The following is a 16994-nucleotide window of genomic DNA, read 5'->3' on the forward strand; positions in this document are numbered from 1 at the left end:
TCTTCCCCCTTCCTCTCCCTCTTCCCTTCCCTCTTTCCCCTCCCCCTCCCTCTTCCTCTCTCTCATCTCAGTATCACTTACAGCTACTACAATTAGCAGTATGCTCGTTACCGGAGATAACCTCACTTACTGTATGTGATAAGGCTTACTTAACGGAGGTTACTGGGTCTAAATGGTAATCGAGATATAACTGTACTAAATAAATAATATTTCCTACATTGTAAAAAATAAGCCTCCACAACTTGTCGTTATTTGTCACAAATATATTGTAAGAAATGACAGAACCGCGGATGCTCATAATATGTCTCATGTTCAATGTATAACATTGTTATTTTATACCAGAATAGTTCTGTTTTATTATATTCTTTATGTTTTAACTGAACACAACACTTTATTGCAAAATAAAACGTCTTCCATTTAATTTTTAAAGTCTTTCAACAGGTTCCTCTGTAGCTGAAACTCACAATCAGAGAATCAACGCACTATGAAGACTTTCCTTCCATCAAATCTTCCCCTCCCGCTGATGACAATTTTGATATCTGGCAAAATAAATAGTTGAGGAAATGTGGTTAGGAAGCCCGGTCGGTCATTGAGTTGCAACAAATTTTAACAAAGACTAATGGTGTCTTTCAATATACTGGAGCTTAAAAAGTGACCATTGGGGACGTTTTTGGTCAAAGCTCCTATTGAAGTTTTTTGTTTTCGGTGACATTACACAAGAAGGGAGGAGCCAGAGTAAATCAAACCCGTAATAAATACATTAAATATACTTATATGTGTCAGTTTTGAAATACTGATCAAATAAATTAGTTTAAAATTCCCTGAGTTATCTTCCTTTGCATGTATTCTTTGGTTACGACATGCATCAGTTACCCAAACGCGATTCCTTAAATATGTCACTGGAATTAGGTCACTATTACTAGCAAGAGATCAGCGGGATAACATTTGCCGACACTAAAGAAAAGCCGAATGCCCCCCGTAGAGTATTCTTTAGATTCCTTGCTCGGTTGAGGCATTTTAAAGTATCTTATTTTTTCTGGTCATCCTTCCTTTTCCAATACATACAGTACTATGAATGAATGTGTGGCTTGTCACCTCAGAGTAATGGACTAATATCTATTCTATATCAAGACCTTCTTTCTTATTAGAAAGTAAGAATTCCTATGAGGCAGTAAGAATGTGACCTGGTGGAGACATTAGAACCACACTGGGAAAGCATCTGGGAGTCAATCTGGAAAGCTTCAATTAATATAATAATCAAAGAAAACCGTTATAAACGTATTTGCAGGTACAGGTATCTAATGCAAGATCGTCTGAAAAAAATCTATAAACATATTTTCACCCTTCTGCAATAGGGAATGGAAACAAATTGCTTTAATCCTCTGCATGTGGTTGGCAATGTTCCGAGATTGCTAAACCATGGGCCAGATCGGCTCTTTGATTAATGGGGTTCTTGGTTTGTCTTTGAGTCGAGGTCAGTGGTTCTCTTTTGCTTAACAGACACATTCCCCAGGCCTCTAAGAATGAAAAAATATGGGTAACAAATATCTTCTCAACATCTAGATTGAATTGTGTCCACTTGGGAGAAAACAGCCCAAGCCTAATCCAATTTTAAAAAACATGTAGCCCTGGTACCCCTGGGGTATGGTAACTACTGATGCTGCTGTCACCTGTAAGGCTAATAAGAAGCCTGAGCCTCCGCCACTGGGAGCCTGGGGTATACTTACACTGGGTGCAGTGCCTCCACTGATGAGGGATCCCAACTGGGTGGGAGTGTTCCCTTATCAGAACCAACATATACAGTAACCACACGCAGTTGGATAAAACAGTATTTACTTAGCATAATAATAATAGCCGTTGCATAACGTTTCATACATAAACAGCCTGACATTCCCTTGCGTGAATATCATCACATTACCCCACACATGTAAATGGTTGCACCACTTTAGTGTCAGTCTTTATATCACCCTAGTCCTTGGTGTACCAATGTGCCAGGGCACTTAACCTCTTAGTGTCCACCAGCTATAGATTGGAGTGTGTGTGTGAGGGACAGTGCTTCCTGTGTTGGGGGTCCGTTGGTGCACTTTAATATACCTTCCTGGTTTTGGTCAACACAGGAGTCCTTGATGAGTCTGCAATACCACAACGTGATCCCACGTAGCACTGCACTGCTCTCTGCAGAAATGAATGCACACGCTGACTCCACAGGGGAGGGATTCCCAGCCGGATTATCCCTTTGCAAACAGTCTCTGTTATGCAATCAGAGTCTCTGCCAGCCCTCAGGCTGCACTGGTAATCAGGCAATGTCCTGCAGCAGAACCTCTCTCAAGCTATGTGAAAAGGTCCCTGCAATAAGGATTTCCCTATACAGCACACTCAGCACCTCTACATTGACTCAGGGAATTAACTGGGCCCTGGGGTTTAAATTCTGGCCTAATCCTTGGAGCACTGCTCTTTAGATCTAACCTGTAGCTTCAGGCTCCTGGTCTTCACTGACTGCTTCCTGTTCCAGCATGCAATAGTCTTTCCTGCTATTCAGCAGGATCCTGCAGCCCTACTGGCTCCCTGGTGTCAAGTGGTGTCACTGCCCCTGAGCATTATGGGGATTGTAGTTCTATCTGCAGCCTTTAACATAGGGAGCCTCATGCTCTCCCTCTAATGGCTGCCGCTCTGCAGCTTGCACTCGTGCGCCCCCTGAAATGGCCGCTGCGGAGTGCCCTGTTCTTGCGCAACCTCTCTGCGCATGGGCGCGCATACACCAACATTGTTGCGCCCTGCGGAGGGAACCGCTCGCGGCTTCGTCACCCTGCTGCACATCTCTGATGGTAAGGAGAGGGGGGGGGGAAACCAGGAGCACGGGGAGACCGGAGGGTACCTGGCTACAAACATAAATGGTCTAATGATGTACATGGAGAAGTTGACCGGTCTAATGAATGATTCTATGCATACATAAACCAAGATCTATTTTATTTGCCTTTAAAGGCTAATGTCAGATGGTAACCCCCATATTTATAGCATGGGGCAAGAAGAAAAAAAAGGAATACTGAAAATTAAAGAGTTGATACTGTAAATACTACCAGTCTAACAAGGAATAATACAATATATCTTGTTGACAATTGATTTTAAGTATCTGTAACTAAGACATTAAATAAACAGAGTTCTGAACATAATCCCCAAAGAACGCTGTCCATCATCAATATTTATAAGCAAAATATTGTATGTACAGTATTGTATGCAGGGCCACGGATAGTGGGGGAAAGGCTGGGACTCCTGTCCCGGACCCCATGAGTAAAGGGCCTTGAGACCCCTGTCGGCAACACTAACATAATGTGTCCTGAATTAAACCATAGAGGGGGCCTGCTGGGGGATGTTTCAGTAGGGTCCTGCAAGGAGGGTCTGTGGAGGTGCCTGAGGCAGTATGCTGTAGGCCAGTGGAAGGGAGGCTCCCATAAGAGGTACCTCCATGGGAACCCTCTGCAGGCCCCCTCCACAGGCCTCTAAGAAGCCGCTTTAACCCTTCAAGACAGCAGGTAGGGTCCTCTCCTCTCTCCCCCACCTCCCGTATCTCTCTCTCTCTCCCTCCCCTTCCCCGTATTTCTCTTCACCCCCCATCTCTCTCGACCTTCCTCCATCTCTTCCCCTCCATCCCTCTCTCTTCCCACTCTATCCCCCCATCTCCCTCTCCCCCTCTTCATTTCCCCCTGCCCCCCCTTTCCCTTCTCACTCTCCACCACTCCTTTCCTCCCCCTCCTCTTACTTCCCCATATATCTCTCCTCGCTCCCACTCCTCTCTCTCATCCCCTCACCCCTTTGTATTTACAGTATATTGATTCAAAGGATGGCAAACAAAAATCCCCGTGAAACATTATCCAATTATATTTTACTGTATGAGGAAAAACAAATTCCTTCCTGACACCAACAATGGCAATCAGTTATCCCCGGATCAACATCTTTCCCATGTTTACTAATTAGGTATATCCCTGTATACCTTTCCTTTCTAAAAAGATGTCCAGACTTTTCTTTGAAGTTATCTATTTCTTTGAAGTTATCTGCCATCACAGTCTCCATGGGTAATGAATCCCACATTGTAACTGCCCTTACTGTAAAGAACCGTTTCCTTTGTTGCTGGTGAAATCACCTTTCCTCCAACCATAAAGGATGACCCTGTGTCCTTTGTACTGCCCTTGGGAATTTTTTTTTAAAGCTCCTTGTATATATTTGTAGATACTGTAGTTATCATATCCCCGTTTAGATGGCTTTTCTAATGTAAATAAATCTAAATTAGCTAGCCTCTCCTCAAGTCAGATTTTCCATCCCCTTTATTCATTTGGTGGCTCTTCTCTGTACTTTTTCTAGTTCCATAATATCTTTTTTATGGAGTGGTGCAAAAAATTGTACTCCATATTAAATGTGTGGTCTTACCAATGCTTTATAGAGAGGCATAATTATGCTTACTTCCCATCATCAATTCCCCCTTTATGGCAAGATAAGAACTTTTTTGCCTTTGCAGTTACTGTCGGATAGTGGGTACTGTTGCTAAGTATGCTCACAACAAGCACTCCAAAATATTTCTCCATCAAGGACTCACCTAATTGTGCCCCATTTTTTTGTAAGTAGCCTGTTTATTCTTGCTTCCAAAGTGCATAAAATTACATTTATCTGCATTAAACCTCATCGGCCATTTACCTACCCAAGTTTCCAGTCTACCCAAGTCCTTCTGGAGAGAAATGAAATCCTTCTCTGATTTTACAACAGTACATTACATAATTTAGTGTCATCAGCAAATAAGGAGACTTTGCTCTATATGCCAACTTTAAGGTAATTAAAAACAAGTTTAAAAAAGCAGGGGTTCCAGTACCGAACCCAGAGGTACTCCACTCACGACTTTATCCCAACCTGAAAAGGTTCAATTTATGACAATTCTCTGATGTGTATCCTTCAACCAGTTTTCAATCCAGGTGCAAATATTTTTAACAGAGACCAATTTCCATTATTTTGTACACTAACCTCGTGTGGAACAGTATCAAAAGTCTTTGCAAAATCTAAGTGGACCACATCAACTGCATTACCCTGGTCCAAATTCCTACTTAGTATCTTTTAGGAGGTACAGTAAGGTTATTATTTTGGCACAACCTATCCTTCATAAATCCGTGCTGACTATTACTAATAATTTTGTTATCCATTAGGTATTCCTGAAAGTACTAAACCTTCTAGTAGCTTCCCCACTAATGATGTCAGGCTTACAGGTCTGTAGTTCCTCGGTTTTGATCTAATTCCCTTTTTAAATATCGGCACCACGTCTGCTTTACGCCAATCTTGTAGTACTGAGGTGATGTAAAGAACCACATGATTGGCAAAAATCCGGTGTTGTGCCTATATATAAAAATGGAGTAGACTTAAAGGAGGAGTAGGGGGTACCGTTAAAGGAGAAGTTAGGGGTGGAGTTATTGGGAGCAGTTACATACTTACATAGCAGATGAGGTTGAAAAAAGACTTCCGTCCATCAAGTTCAACGTATGCTAAATTTAGACAATAGATATTTTATCATATATCTATACTTATTGATCCTGAGGAAGGCAAACAAAAAACCCCAGTGACATCATCCAATGGTATCTCATAAGGGGAAAAATAAATTCCTTCCTGACTCCAAGAATTGGCAATTGGATTAATCCCTGGATCAACATCCTTCCCATGTATACATATTTGGTATATCCCTGTATACCTTTCCTATCTAAAAAGATGTCCAACCTTTTTTTGAACAAATCTATTGTATCTGCCATTGCCGTCTCCATGGGTAATGAATTCCACAAGCATATAGGAGCAATTAGTGGTGGGGTTATGGGGAGCAGTTATGGGAGAAGTTAAAGGGAGCAGCTATAGGAGCAGTTAGTGGAGGATTTACAGGGAGAAATTACATGAGCAGTTAGATGGAACAGCTATAGTATCAGTTAAGGGACAAGTTATAGGAGGAGTTATAAGGAGGGTAAAAGAAGCAGTTAGGTGTTGCAGTTATAGGGAGCGGTTTTAGGAGCAGTTAGGGGAGGAGCTATAGGGAGCAGCAATATGAGCAGTTAGGGAATGAGTTATAGGTACATTTACACTGTATGCATGTCATGGGAGAGGGGGTTTGGCCCGGCATTAAAGGGGTTACATCCCATTGGGCCACCCCTGCTCTCACTTGGGAAGCAAGAGGTTAACTGTACTGCAGTTCAGTAATGTGTTTTTACCCTGCTTCAGCACCTAAATGTATATTCCCCTGTAAATGTGTATTGTTCCCATTCCAGTGTCTGCACCAACACATACACTGGGATCTATGCGGGAGGGAAAGGGTTAATGTTAATTTTGTGTTTTTAGCCTATGTCCCATTTCCCGCCTTTGCAGTCTCCATTTTGCAGCTTCTCCATAGGCCGCCATTGAAGCCCCATGCAAGTCAATGGGAATTTCAGTCGTTTGGGCCTGATATCATAGAAGACCTGCACGTGACGCCCGAGAGGAGGAGCGGCGGTTCCCCATTGTAAGTCAATGGAGCCATTCATTTCAATGGGGATTCCTCGATGCCGACCTCCAGGAACGGGTTGGCAGCCATCCAAACCACAGAAGCGGATACTTTATCTAAAAAAGAGCTTTTGATCACACTAGTTCAAGTTCAAACACAATTGGCGTAGGAAACTTAGGTTTTAGGGCACCCAGAAATAAAATTCTTTTTGCCCCTAGACCCTAGGCACCCCCACACACGACCACCACCGGGTCCGGGAATGAGGGACCCCCGTAAAGGGTCATGCTCGCCACGAGGATTGCGCCATTGACTCTAATGGGAGCGGAGGTCCCATTGAATCCTATGACGGCGCCGGCCCATGCATTTCCTAGGGCGGCGCCGGCCATATTGATTCCAATGGGGGAGAGCCGCGTGGCTTTAAAATGGCTAAGTCCGAAAGGGTAAAAGTGTAAGCCTATATCTCCGGTTCTGTGAGTACCAGAGGGTAGGGATTTTGGTCAAAGGTAGTCACTGTTCCGGCATGACTTCATGGCCATTTGCAGCCCTCTCGGATCAACCAGACGGAGTGTAGGCAAATGTGAAAATTGTAATTTTACCATAGACGTCAATGGCGGATTTGATCCATTGAAAGCCTATAGCGGCGGAGTCCATTGACTTCAATGGCGGAGTTGCTCCATTGAAAGCCTATAGCGGCAGTGCCCGTTGATTTCAATGGGAGAGTAAAAAGCAGAGATTTCTTTTAGCTATAGCGGAGAATCCTGCATTAAAGTTAAAAGGGGATTTTAACTTGTTTTTTGTATCTCCGGTTCTGGGGGTCGTGGAAGGCTGATATTTGGCCACTATGGCAAAGGTCTTCCAGCATGAGGACCTGGCAAATTTCAGCCCGCTCAGACCAACAGAACGGATTATTTTAATATGTGTAGATATTAAAGAAATACAGTTTTCCAAGGCTGGTATAAAAACCCGGGAAAATTACTGGCTCTGCTTTATGTTAATGTTCATGGGGGAGACAAGTGGTCTACAATAAACCCTCTGATCAAAGGCTGACCACTCTGATTGTGTACAATAGGGCGGGGGAATACAGAGCCTGAGTGGTCTGTAAGTGTCTTAATTTACACTTACAGACAGAAGGGTTGCCTGACTACAAAGAGGTCTGCTAGACATTCAGGCACCCCAAGGTTAAGGTATGGGGGCTGAAACTCCATATAAACGAGTGTAAGCCCTATACCCATTGTTTTCGTGATGTCTTCATCTGAACCTGTATTGCTGAATGAATTGCCAATCCTGTATCCTGATTGTTTCATTGTCCAACCCTTAAGTAAGTGTTATTTCTTGTCTGTTATTTGTATCATCTTGTGTGTTCACCTTCTTTAAGGAATACATTATATTTTTTATATCTAAGTCGTGTTCAATTCAACCCAGATATTTTGGTGTGTATTATAACCTATCACAAGCTACCATGACAATGCACAATTAGGGAGGTGTTATACGGTTTAACCCTTTGGGTGCTTAAGAGGCCATGGTACCAGAGTACCACAGCCAACCCGGCACATTTCTGAATTCAAAAATGGAGAGGAGCCTTTTGTTTCCCTGCCTGCTAGAGTGTTTTCTGCACTCCATAGAATCGCAGAACGCAATCTCCCCTGAAAAAAAGCTGAAAATCCCCTGCGTACCCAGTACGAGGCCCCTGGAGTGTGCCAAACAATACTGATACGACATGTGTTAAAGTTTGTGTCTTTAAATGTTTCTGTAACAAATTTCATACATTTCCTGCACAATGACATGGAGCAAATTGTATCATCTTGTGTAAATTGGCAAAATGTGGTCATTTGCAGCCGGAGAAAAAAGTTGCAAAGCATTGGCAATCATGTATATCTTACTAAGAAAGCCCTTTGATATCAACTGTTACAAAACATCTTGATGAATATCGAGGAATACTGACATTTTTTTCCAATATGCGCATAACTATTACAGAAGAGACAGAAGTAAAACTTTTACACCCATAAAAGACAAAATGGAAATGGAATAAGACAAATTTAATAAGATTGAAAAAAGCACAAACCCATCAGGGGTATAAGTGAATCACAATGCCCAGACAACAAAGTAAGAGGAGTGGAGCAAGGAAAGGGAAGGGTGGGGTGGAGCGGGGGGAGGGGAAAAAAGGGAAGTGATCTAAAATAACAAGGGAAGGGGGGGCAACGTTTCGGGGTTTGAACCCCTTCTTCAGGCCAGTTCAAAAAAGGCAAAAACATGTCTAGTGGTTCTTCCCTAGACACTGTAATAGCTCCCTATGAAATAATTTACATAGCAAACAAAATATAACCCAACAGGGAAAATGAGCAATAGTCCAGCGCTTTCAAGCAAATTATTTAGTATATAACTGCAAATTAAAGTCCACTGAGAGTCCCACTGAGCAGAAAAAAGTATTCCAAAATATCCTTGGTATACCACAGATTGAATGGCTGAAAAAATGCACACAAAAATGGTAAACAATGGGAAATGACAACACAGGTACAAATGCTCCAAATAGCACATAAATGCAGTAATGCCACCAAACAGTGATAGTCCTGGGTGTTGGTACAAACCCCGTGGGTGCTCGTGGGCGTCTGATGGCAGATGGTCAAACTGTTCACTCTCACACTGAAGGACGACCGACTTATGTGGCCGGGCTGTATCCCTTCCCAAGTCTTAGGAAGCTGGGCCCCAACATATGAGGTTGGCCCCAGTTGGTAACAAGGGGAGAACTGGTCATGGAACATTCCCAGCAGAGTGGTGTGAGACCAGTGGAGCACAGTGTAAGCATATCCTGTGATACAGTGGTGGGGTGAGAGCAGACGGAGTTGGCGTAGGTGTCTCCTGCCAAACTAGTTGCAGGACACACGGGGTCGTCAGCATACAATGGTAGTGGGTTTGGCTGACAGTTTCATTTTCATAAATAAATTAAGCTGTGACCATATTTTACTTCCACAAAACTGTGTGGTCTCTGTTTTGTATGTGGAGGTAAGAAATCACGACGGTTCTGATGAAGTACAGCCATGTACAAAACACGTAGAGGTTACATCACAGCTGACTCTGTTCAGTGCTTGACGCTGCTCTCAGAGATATGTCAGCACTCTCTTTGCCGGGAATCTCTGTCACGGGAGACTACGTATTTACACCTTTATACCGGGATCATATCACTGAGAAAAACCAAGAACTAAAACAAATTGCGATTTATTCCTTAGAAATAGATGTACACATAGTGAATTTCACTAAACAAGAGGAAACACACTTACTGGGATCTGGGCTACAAAACTAACCTTTCCTAGTTTCAATAGTACAGAAAACAAAGTCTTTACAAAGTCCTTTAGATGACCGGGACTAAGCCCGAAAAGTCCTGTAACTGATCTCAGCACGCAGTTCCTTACGCCACCGCTTTTTCCACTCTGGAGGTGCTGAAATCCCTTGACCGGGAGCGAGTACCAAACGTCCTGGTACTCTTTTCGGCTTGTAGTTCCAGCCACGCCTGCTATGTTCTCTTTTCATAGAAAAAACAAGGCATTAAGCCCTGGTAAAACGCTGCACCACAAAATTCAAAGAAGCAAAAGAGAGAGAATAAAAACGTTTTAATGTGCAAAACAAGAAAGATTACACTGACATGTTTTGCCAAAAATTGGCTTTATCAAAGTGCACTTTGATAAAGCCAATTTTTGGCGAAACATGTCAGTGTAATCCTTCAGTTTTTGCACATTAAATCGTTTTTATTCTCTCCTTTTTGCTTCTTTGAAATTTGTGGTGCAGCTTTTTACCAGGGCTATACGCCTTTTTTTTTCTATTAGTATCTCTCCTTAACGTTTTTTGCACACAGAGGCTTCCAGAGGATTCTAACTTCAAGGATATTTTACCCTGTAAGTGAAGAATGACCCTGCAAACTGAAAAGAAAACTCCTATGGTTGTGCTTCTCACTAGGGAGTGACAAAGAACATTTACTACATCAACAGTGAGTATTACTCCAATTATTGCTGGACTTATTATTTGTACCGGAGGTGTGAAGTCTATGCATTTGAATATACATATGGTCATCTGACCGCAGTTCAATGCTAAATCCTCATAGTGTACATTTATCCAGTTAAGTCCTGCATAAAGGGTTTCCACAGCCTTTTTTCTATTGCATTGCATTATTGAAAGGATTCGGGATTTTCTACAGTGAATTGCTTTCTTTTTTAGTGTATCCAACCTATTAGAGCCCCAGCCACCTTCCCTATTGAGGGTAATCTTATGTTCTCTTTTCAGAACTTGCCCCAAAAAGTGGGACTTAGAACATTTCTTGCCTAGAAATATCTGAAGGCGGCTCGCGTCTATTTCTCACAGAGCATCTTTTGGTCAGTTCAAATTTGCCGCTGCTTAGAATCTCTTGAGCTGATTGGCTGCTAGGTTTCTTATAGGAGTTCAGCCGCATTCACAGAATAAAGAAAAAACACAGCGCACAACGCTCATAGTGAAGAGTGAAACAAAAATATGTATTAATAACAGTTAAAGGTTCTGCGTTTTGTCTAGTGTTTAGGGGTTCTGAGCCACCCCCAGTTACGGCTGCAGACGCTAGTTATCTTATATTGGTTGAAGGTTGTATATATACTTATATATTTTTTTTATACTGTATCCACATCTATTCACTTACATATGTGTGGGGACATTTAGGTAGATTTAGTGCCTTCTTTCACCCTTGTGAGTTGATTTTAGTTACGCACTTCATTCCTTTTTTTACTCCCATTCACAGAATACCTCCACCAATCAGAGCATTGGAATATTTTCATCAGCTTATCAGTGATTTTCCGGTACCCTGAAGCTGGGCGGGCACAAATTCCAATTCTGCAAAGGGGCATGCGCCAACCTGGCACCTCTGCCTCTTAGCATATTGAGCGGGGGACTGGGCCAGGCTCCTCAGAGTCTGGGGCCGGGCAAATGGTCGCCGGATAGCCCTTATTCATGCTTGGCCGTGGTACTTAAGCATAAATCCGGTACGCAGCCCACTCTAACACCTAGGCATCTCTGAGACTTTCAAGTCTGGGACCCGATCAGACTCAGTGGCACCAAGCCTGACATTTTGTCTCTCGGAACCAGGGACTTGGAAATTTCCCAGCTCATACACAGTGCATAAAACATATATACCTTTATACACCAGGTTAATAAAAAAATCTCACAAAATTCTTCTGTACCACGTCCCCTAGGATCTACTGAAAAGACACGCACATTCATTTTCAGAGCGCCTAGACCATCCTAAAATAAGTTTACTAAAAAGATGCTTCAAATAATGCTTAGGTTAAGTTCCAGAGTTACTTCTAATGTACCGCAGCTGGACTTAGAAATAATTTCACTCTCGCAACCTCATGGATGGTTGGAGACACTCCGAACCCCTATACCGGGTCAAGGGTTTGGGAGACATACTGTGGGGGACTCCCCCTAAACCAGGAATCCCTGACTATAACCAGGATATGCGTATCCCTATGCCCCCCTTTTGCCTTTCTGGCCTGTGCTGAAGCAGGGTACCCTGGCGGTGAGCCGTGTAACTGCTTTCCAGGGAGGACTTTGTCCAGAGGTCCGTGTCTACATGTGTTCCCGGGAATCCAACTCGGTTCCCGGCTACATTTTTGGGGTGGACAGCAACTCTGGTCCCCATCTAACTAGACACAATTTGACAACACTTTTACTGCAAAGTCTATCCTGAAATTCATAGCCTGAGAATCTCCACTGGTTAGCACGCCTGGAAAGGCAAAAGACACATAAATTCTTTATTGTCGCATATTTTACATACAATGCATGGCAGTGCATATCCAACAGTCAGGCCCAAGAGCTGACATTCTAAGACCCCATAACATGGATCAGGGACAACCAAGTTGTCTAGACCTTTATTAGTGAGCCTGGTTACCCCCTCACCGTCACAATCCCCACTACGGACGATACCAGGAAGTGCCGGATGTACTGATCAGACCATAAAAAACCTGTCCAAGCACATAGGACATGATGTCACTCAGTGCCACACTTCCATAGCGTCCAATTGGCCAGATAAACAGTGACTGCAAATCTACCTACTGCATAAAATCTTAAATGTAAATTTTCACTTACAGTACTTTTTAATTTCTGTTAAGAATATACGTTTTTACTCACCTCCGCTGCGCTCTGTGTTTCTTCTTTCTTCTTGTCCTCGGACATCCCCTTTGATGGAATTTGTAGGAGATGGGAGGGCTCCCACACAGCAGCTGTAAGGATCTAAAGTTACTTTTAACCCTTCACCAACTATCTGGAATAAAGAGGGCGATTCAATCTCGCACCCCAGTAATTAGGCCAGTAGATTGACAACACAACCCTTTTCTCTACCCTGCATGCGCAATCAGATGTGAAGTCCATATACCTTTTGATTTTCCATGGACATTTCCTCTTCCTGGCACCTGACATTTTCTGTAAAGAGTCCTGACTGTGGGGTTATAGGAGGGAGAGTAGCGTTTTAACTGGTGTCAAAGGAAACACATACTAAACCTGTAGACACTCACTGACACAAAACACAATCATGTGAAGGCAATATAGAAAGAATGCAGAATCTAGTATTTTGATCCAGCTACAAGACAAATGCAGAGCAACTCTAGTACCTCACCCCCAACATCTCTCTCCCAACATACCTCATCTTTCCCTTTTCCTCCCTCTTTCTAATAGACTGTAGGCTCCAAGAAACACATTCCCTCCCATTGTGTGCACTGAGAGTGGATTGTGAGCATGATACATTTATGATATCTTATCGTAGTCATGAGAAAAGGAATATATCAGCCCTTTTGTAGATGCATTAAAAAAACAGCATTTTTTGAAATACAGTCTTTATGCATGAAGATGCGACAGTGTTGTAACACATCATCTATGTATCTAACTAAGCATTCATTCAGATCAGCTGACCTTGTGACAGATGGAGCGATGACATCCATCATCTCATGTGTCCTAGAGAGAAGAACATGATAAACAAAAGTTAGTCCTTCTGAATGTAGAGATGTTTGTTAGACATTGATCTGTGTGTGTGTGTATGTGTGTGTGTGTATGTGTGTGTGTGTGTGTGTGTGTGTGTGTGTGTGTGTGTGTGTGTGTGTGTGTGTGTGTGTGTGTGTGTGTGTGTGTGTGTGTGTGTGTGTGTGTGTGTGTGTGTGTGTGTGTGTGTGTGTGTTTATACGTATTGTGACATAGTCCCAGAATATTAGGCAGTGGTCTATCCGATTTTAAGACAGAAAGATGAAGAAAGGGAAAAAATGATCCATTCCACAGTTTCACGTTTGCTGAGACTGTGGGATAGAAACTCCAGGCCAGAGATTAATGGTTCTGGTTTCCCTCACCTGCTCTCCTAATTACTAGAACAGGTATTTAGAGCAGAGAGGGTCGCTTTTTCAGTCTCTCACCTAGAGCCTGAAGGCTTGGGGTATTGCAGCTTCCCTGCATTCAGTTCGGGGAGGACGCCCCCTTCACATACAGCAGCATATGAGGATCTAATGGGGTGCTGTCCCCTTCTCACAGTTAAGGACTCAATGTTATTATACCTGTGTGTTATTTAAAGTTGGTAACTGGCTTAGCCAGCCAATATTGCAGATAGGGGCATGCATGTGAGTTGGAATCCTGGCAGGAGTAGATGTTTCCTTTTAGGATTTATTTTGTTCTTAAAGTGACGGAGTTTAAAAATGTGTAGTGTCACTAATGGAAGAATAAACCGCTGAAGGTTTAGGGCTACGTGCCCCTTGTGTGTATACACATGTTTGTCCCCCATTTATACAAAACAAACCCTAGAAGACTGTGTCAGGAAGAGCCTGGGCAAGCAGCAGTGCTACATAAAGGGAGCAGTTTGCCACATATGGTGGATGAGTGCGGGCAGACACTGAAAGGTCTGTGGGTTTGAGGAAAAAGTGGGGATTTAAAATGGCCGCCCGGCCGAAGTAAAGTGCAGAGTCTGCGAGTGAAGTCTGTCCCACTGTGTATGACTAGCTGTGCTTAAAACATACACCGAGAATGTGTGAAGTGTGGATGCAATAGCACCCAGAAGTCAGTAGATGAAGATATGTTAAGGACCTGAACCCAAGCAGAAAAGCAAAAAATGTTGCTGAAGAAAGTGAAAATGGCATCTAGCAAGTGCTGAATGTAAATTCTGCCCATCGGGTATGAAAAAAGTGCTGTGCTGTGTAAAGCTGACGCCATAAGCAAAGTGTTGAGTATCAAGTTTTCACTGCCGGGTTTTTTAAATGGCCGACGTGAAATGTTTGTTTTGCAATGTACGTGATCATACAAAACAGTGTCCTTTCAGGCCATACAATGATGATGGCGACGACGACTCGTTCCCACAGATTAAATTAGTATGCTGGGCCTGTAATGAAGTAGGTCACATGGAAGACGTGTGTCCCCAAATTTTCTAAGAGAAACAGCTGCAAAAGCAAGCAATGCGTTGTGAGCACCAGCAAGATGTGGAAGCTGATACCAGTGAGTGTGTGCCCAGTAATACTGAAGTCTCTTGAGCTATTAAAAAATAGAGAAAGAAGAAAAGAAAAAAAAAGTATTTCTCAAGTCACTGCTGAAGCATACCTGCTGTTCCAGGAGAGCTGAGTTGCCGCGATGTTAAGGGGCAACAGGACAGGCTTTTGGGTGATCTTTAGTTCATTACTCGTTGGTACAGCGTCTCCAGCTGTGATGGGTTCCTAGGATGTTAATCTGGGCACGATGCCAAACTTTCTTCTCCCAGGTAATGCCTCGTGATAAGTTATATTCTGCCCTAAGCAGAAGCACTCATCGCGATGTTTCACCTGCAGAACTCTCAGTCTCACACCCTTTTTATGTCAGGGTATTGTGAGATTATTATAAAGAAACGTCACCCAGAGTTTGTATAAGATAAGGTTTGTTGTTTATTGTAATACAACAAAATAACCAGAAAACATCATAAGCAAAATTGCAAAGAAATTAGCTAACAGTAAGCTAACAGCTAACATTAAGCTAACAATCCATTTCTACCTATGCAGAGATTATTTAGTTAGTATGCTTGTCATACTCACGAACACAAAAGATATTATGATGGGTCACTCCAGTCTCATCTATGTCTCGTCTCAGTGTGGCTCGCCACTCGGTTTTCCTGTAACATCGCCTCACGCTAACCTTTTATTGTTCTTTTCGTGCATGTGATACGTGGTGATACGTGGTGAACATGAGCATTATCTGTGGCTGATGACGTGTCTTACTGGCATTACAGTTTGACCAGAGAGTGCTTACAGTTCAAACAACTTCTGCTTTTTATGCTAAGTACCTGCCTCTCAATGACATATGTCACAACAATACATCCTGGCCATTTCTCAGCAGACCAAAGAAATCCTAACTGCAAAAATTCTAGTAACTGGTATTATTTCCAAGGCAAGAAAAATAGCTAATATTCTGACAATATGCTCTAAGCTGTACTAAGACATATAATTATACTATATATGTACTGTACCTTATGCTACCTGTAATCCATAACAATGTAGGATGTCAGCTCCCACCATTGCATTCATTACCCCTCCTGCTCAGAAACTGACACCCAGGCAGAGGTATGGTGAACACGTAGCTTTATTACACATACTGCAGCAGCTTCTTCTCACAGCATATTGATACTGTCCAAAGTCCCAGGAACTCTGGATGGTGCCTGCCTGGTAGTATGGGGCCTTGAGTCTTGACGGTCTTTAGGCTTTTAGGACTAAAATGGGCCAGCTCATCCTCGCGATGGGAGAGTCTCACAGCCCATGCTCTAGCCTTGACCGAACAACTTGACTTGCGCTGTCAGGACAACATGTGTCAGCAAGGCGCCGAGATGTGCTGCAGATCAGAGTGATGAGCAGAATTGTCATGGAAACAGTTGCAAAGGAAAAGAAGGAGCAAAGAGAAGCTGAATCCTTGATCTAGGATAAAGAAGCCTTCGTTTTTGCACTCCAAACTGCCCGCCATGATTGTGATGTCTTGCAGGAAAGACTGGGTAAGGAGCAAGAGATTAACGCCCAGTTTCAGGAGGCTAACGCTGCTTTACAGAAGAATATACTCCCAGCTTTACATAAGTATTACTCTTTGAAGAAAACAGAGCGCCTCTTATGGAGTGAGTTGGAGGAGGTGACAACTATTCTGGAAAAGGCCAAAACCTCAATTGCTACCATGGAGGAAAATCAGAACAAGTCTGACAAACTCATTGCTAACCTCAAACAGAAATATTAGGAGGCTCTACAAGAGGGCCACGGTCTAAACACAGAGCTAGTTATTTTGAAGGAAACCCATGAGAATGCCCCGAGTGACTTAGAGACTGTAAAGAAAGAATGTAAGTCTGAAAGAAGAACATTCAGATTTGTCTGACCAGGCTAGTGAAGGAAAGGAGAAGCATCACCAAGCAGAAAAAAAATGAAGGGACAATTGTCCCTGGAAAATTTAGAAGTACAGGCAGCACTGCAGACCCAGCTTCAAGAGCTGCGGTACCATCTACAGGAGGCCAAGG

General features: G+C 43.0%; 1 protein-coding gene across 8 annotated transcripts in view; it reads right to left on the minus strand.

The window, feature by feature from the left end:
• Window positions 1-248: 248 nt before the first annotated feature.
• The window catches only part of LOC142491263 (uncharacterized), a 103557-nt gene continuing 86811 nt past the window's right edge, over window positions 249-16994 (minus strand). For 3 of the 8 annotated variants that reach the window (XM_075593558.1, XM_075593554.1, XM_075593555.1), the window contains 4 exons: window positions 13418-13459; window positions 12885-12947; window positions 12641-12732; window positions 8518-8958 (listed from right to left, as the gene is read on the minus strand). In XM_075593558.1, the coding sequence (XP_075449673.1) occupies window positions 8765-8958; window positions 12641-12732; window positions 12885-12947; window positions 13418-13459 (391 nt within the window). In that variant the 3' untranslated portion in view covers window positions 8518-8764. Of the gene's footprint in view, window positions 540-8517; window positions 8959-8981; window positions 9628-12640; window positions 12774-12884; window positions 12948-13417; window positions 13460-16994 lie in introns of those variants that run through there. The other 5 variants (XM_075593557.1, XM_075593556.1, XM_075593559.1 and 2 more) reach the window with 5 other exon arrangements.

This window comes from Ascaphus truei, chromosome 3 (genome assembly GCF_040206685.1).
Source record: "Ascaphus truei isolate aAscTru1 chromosome 3, aAscTru1.hap1, whole genome shotgun sequence".
Taxonomy (NCBI): Eukaryota; Metazoa; Chordata; class Amphibia; order Anura; family Ascaphidae; genus Ascaphus; species Ascaphus truei.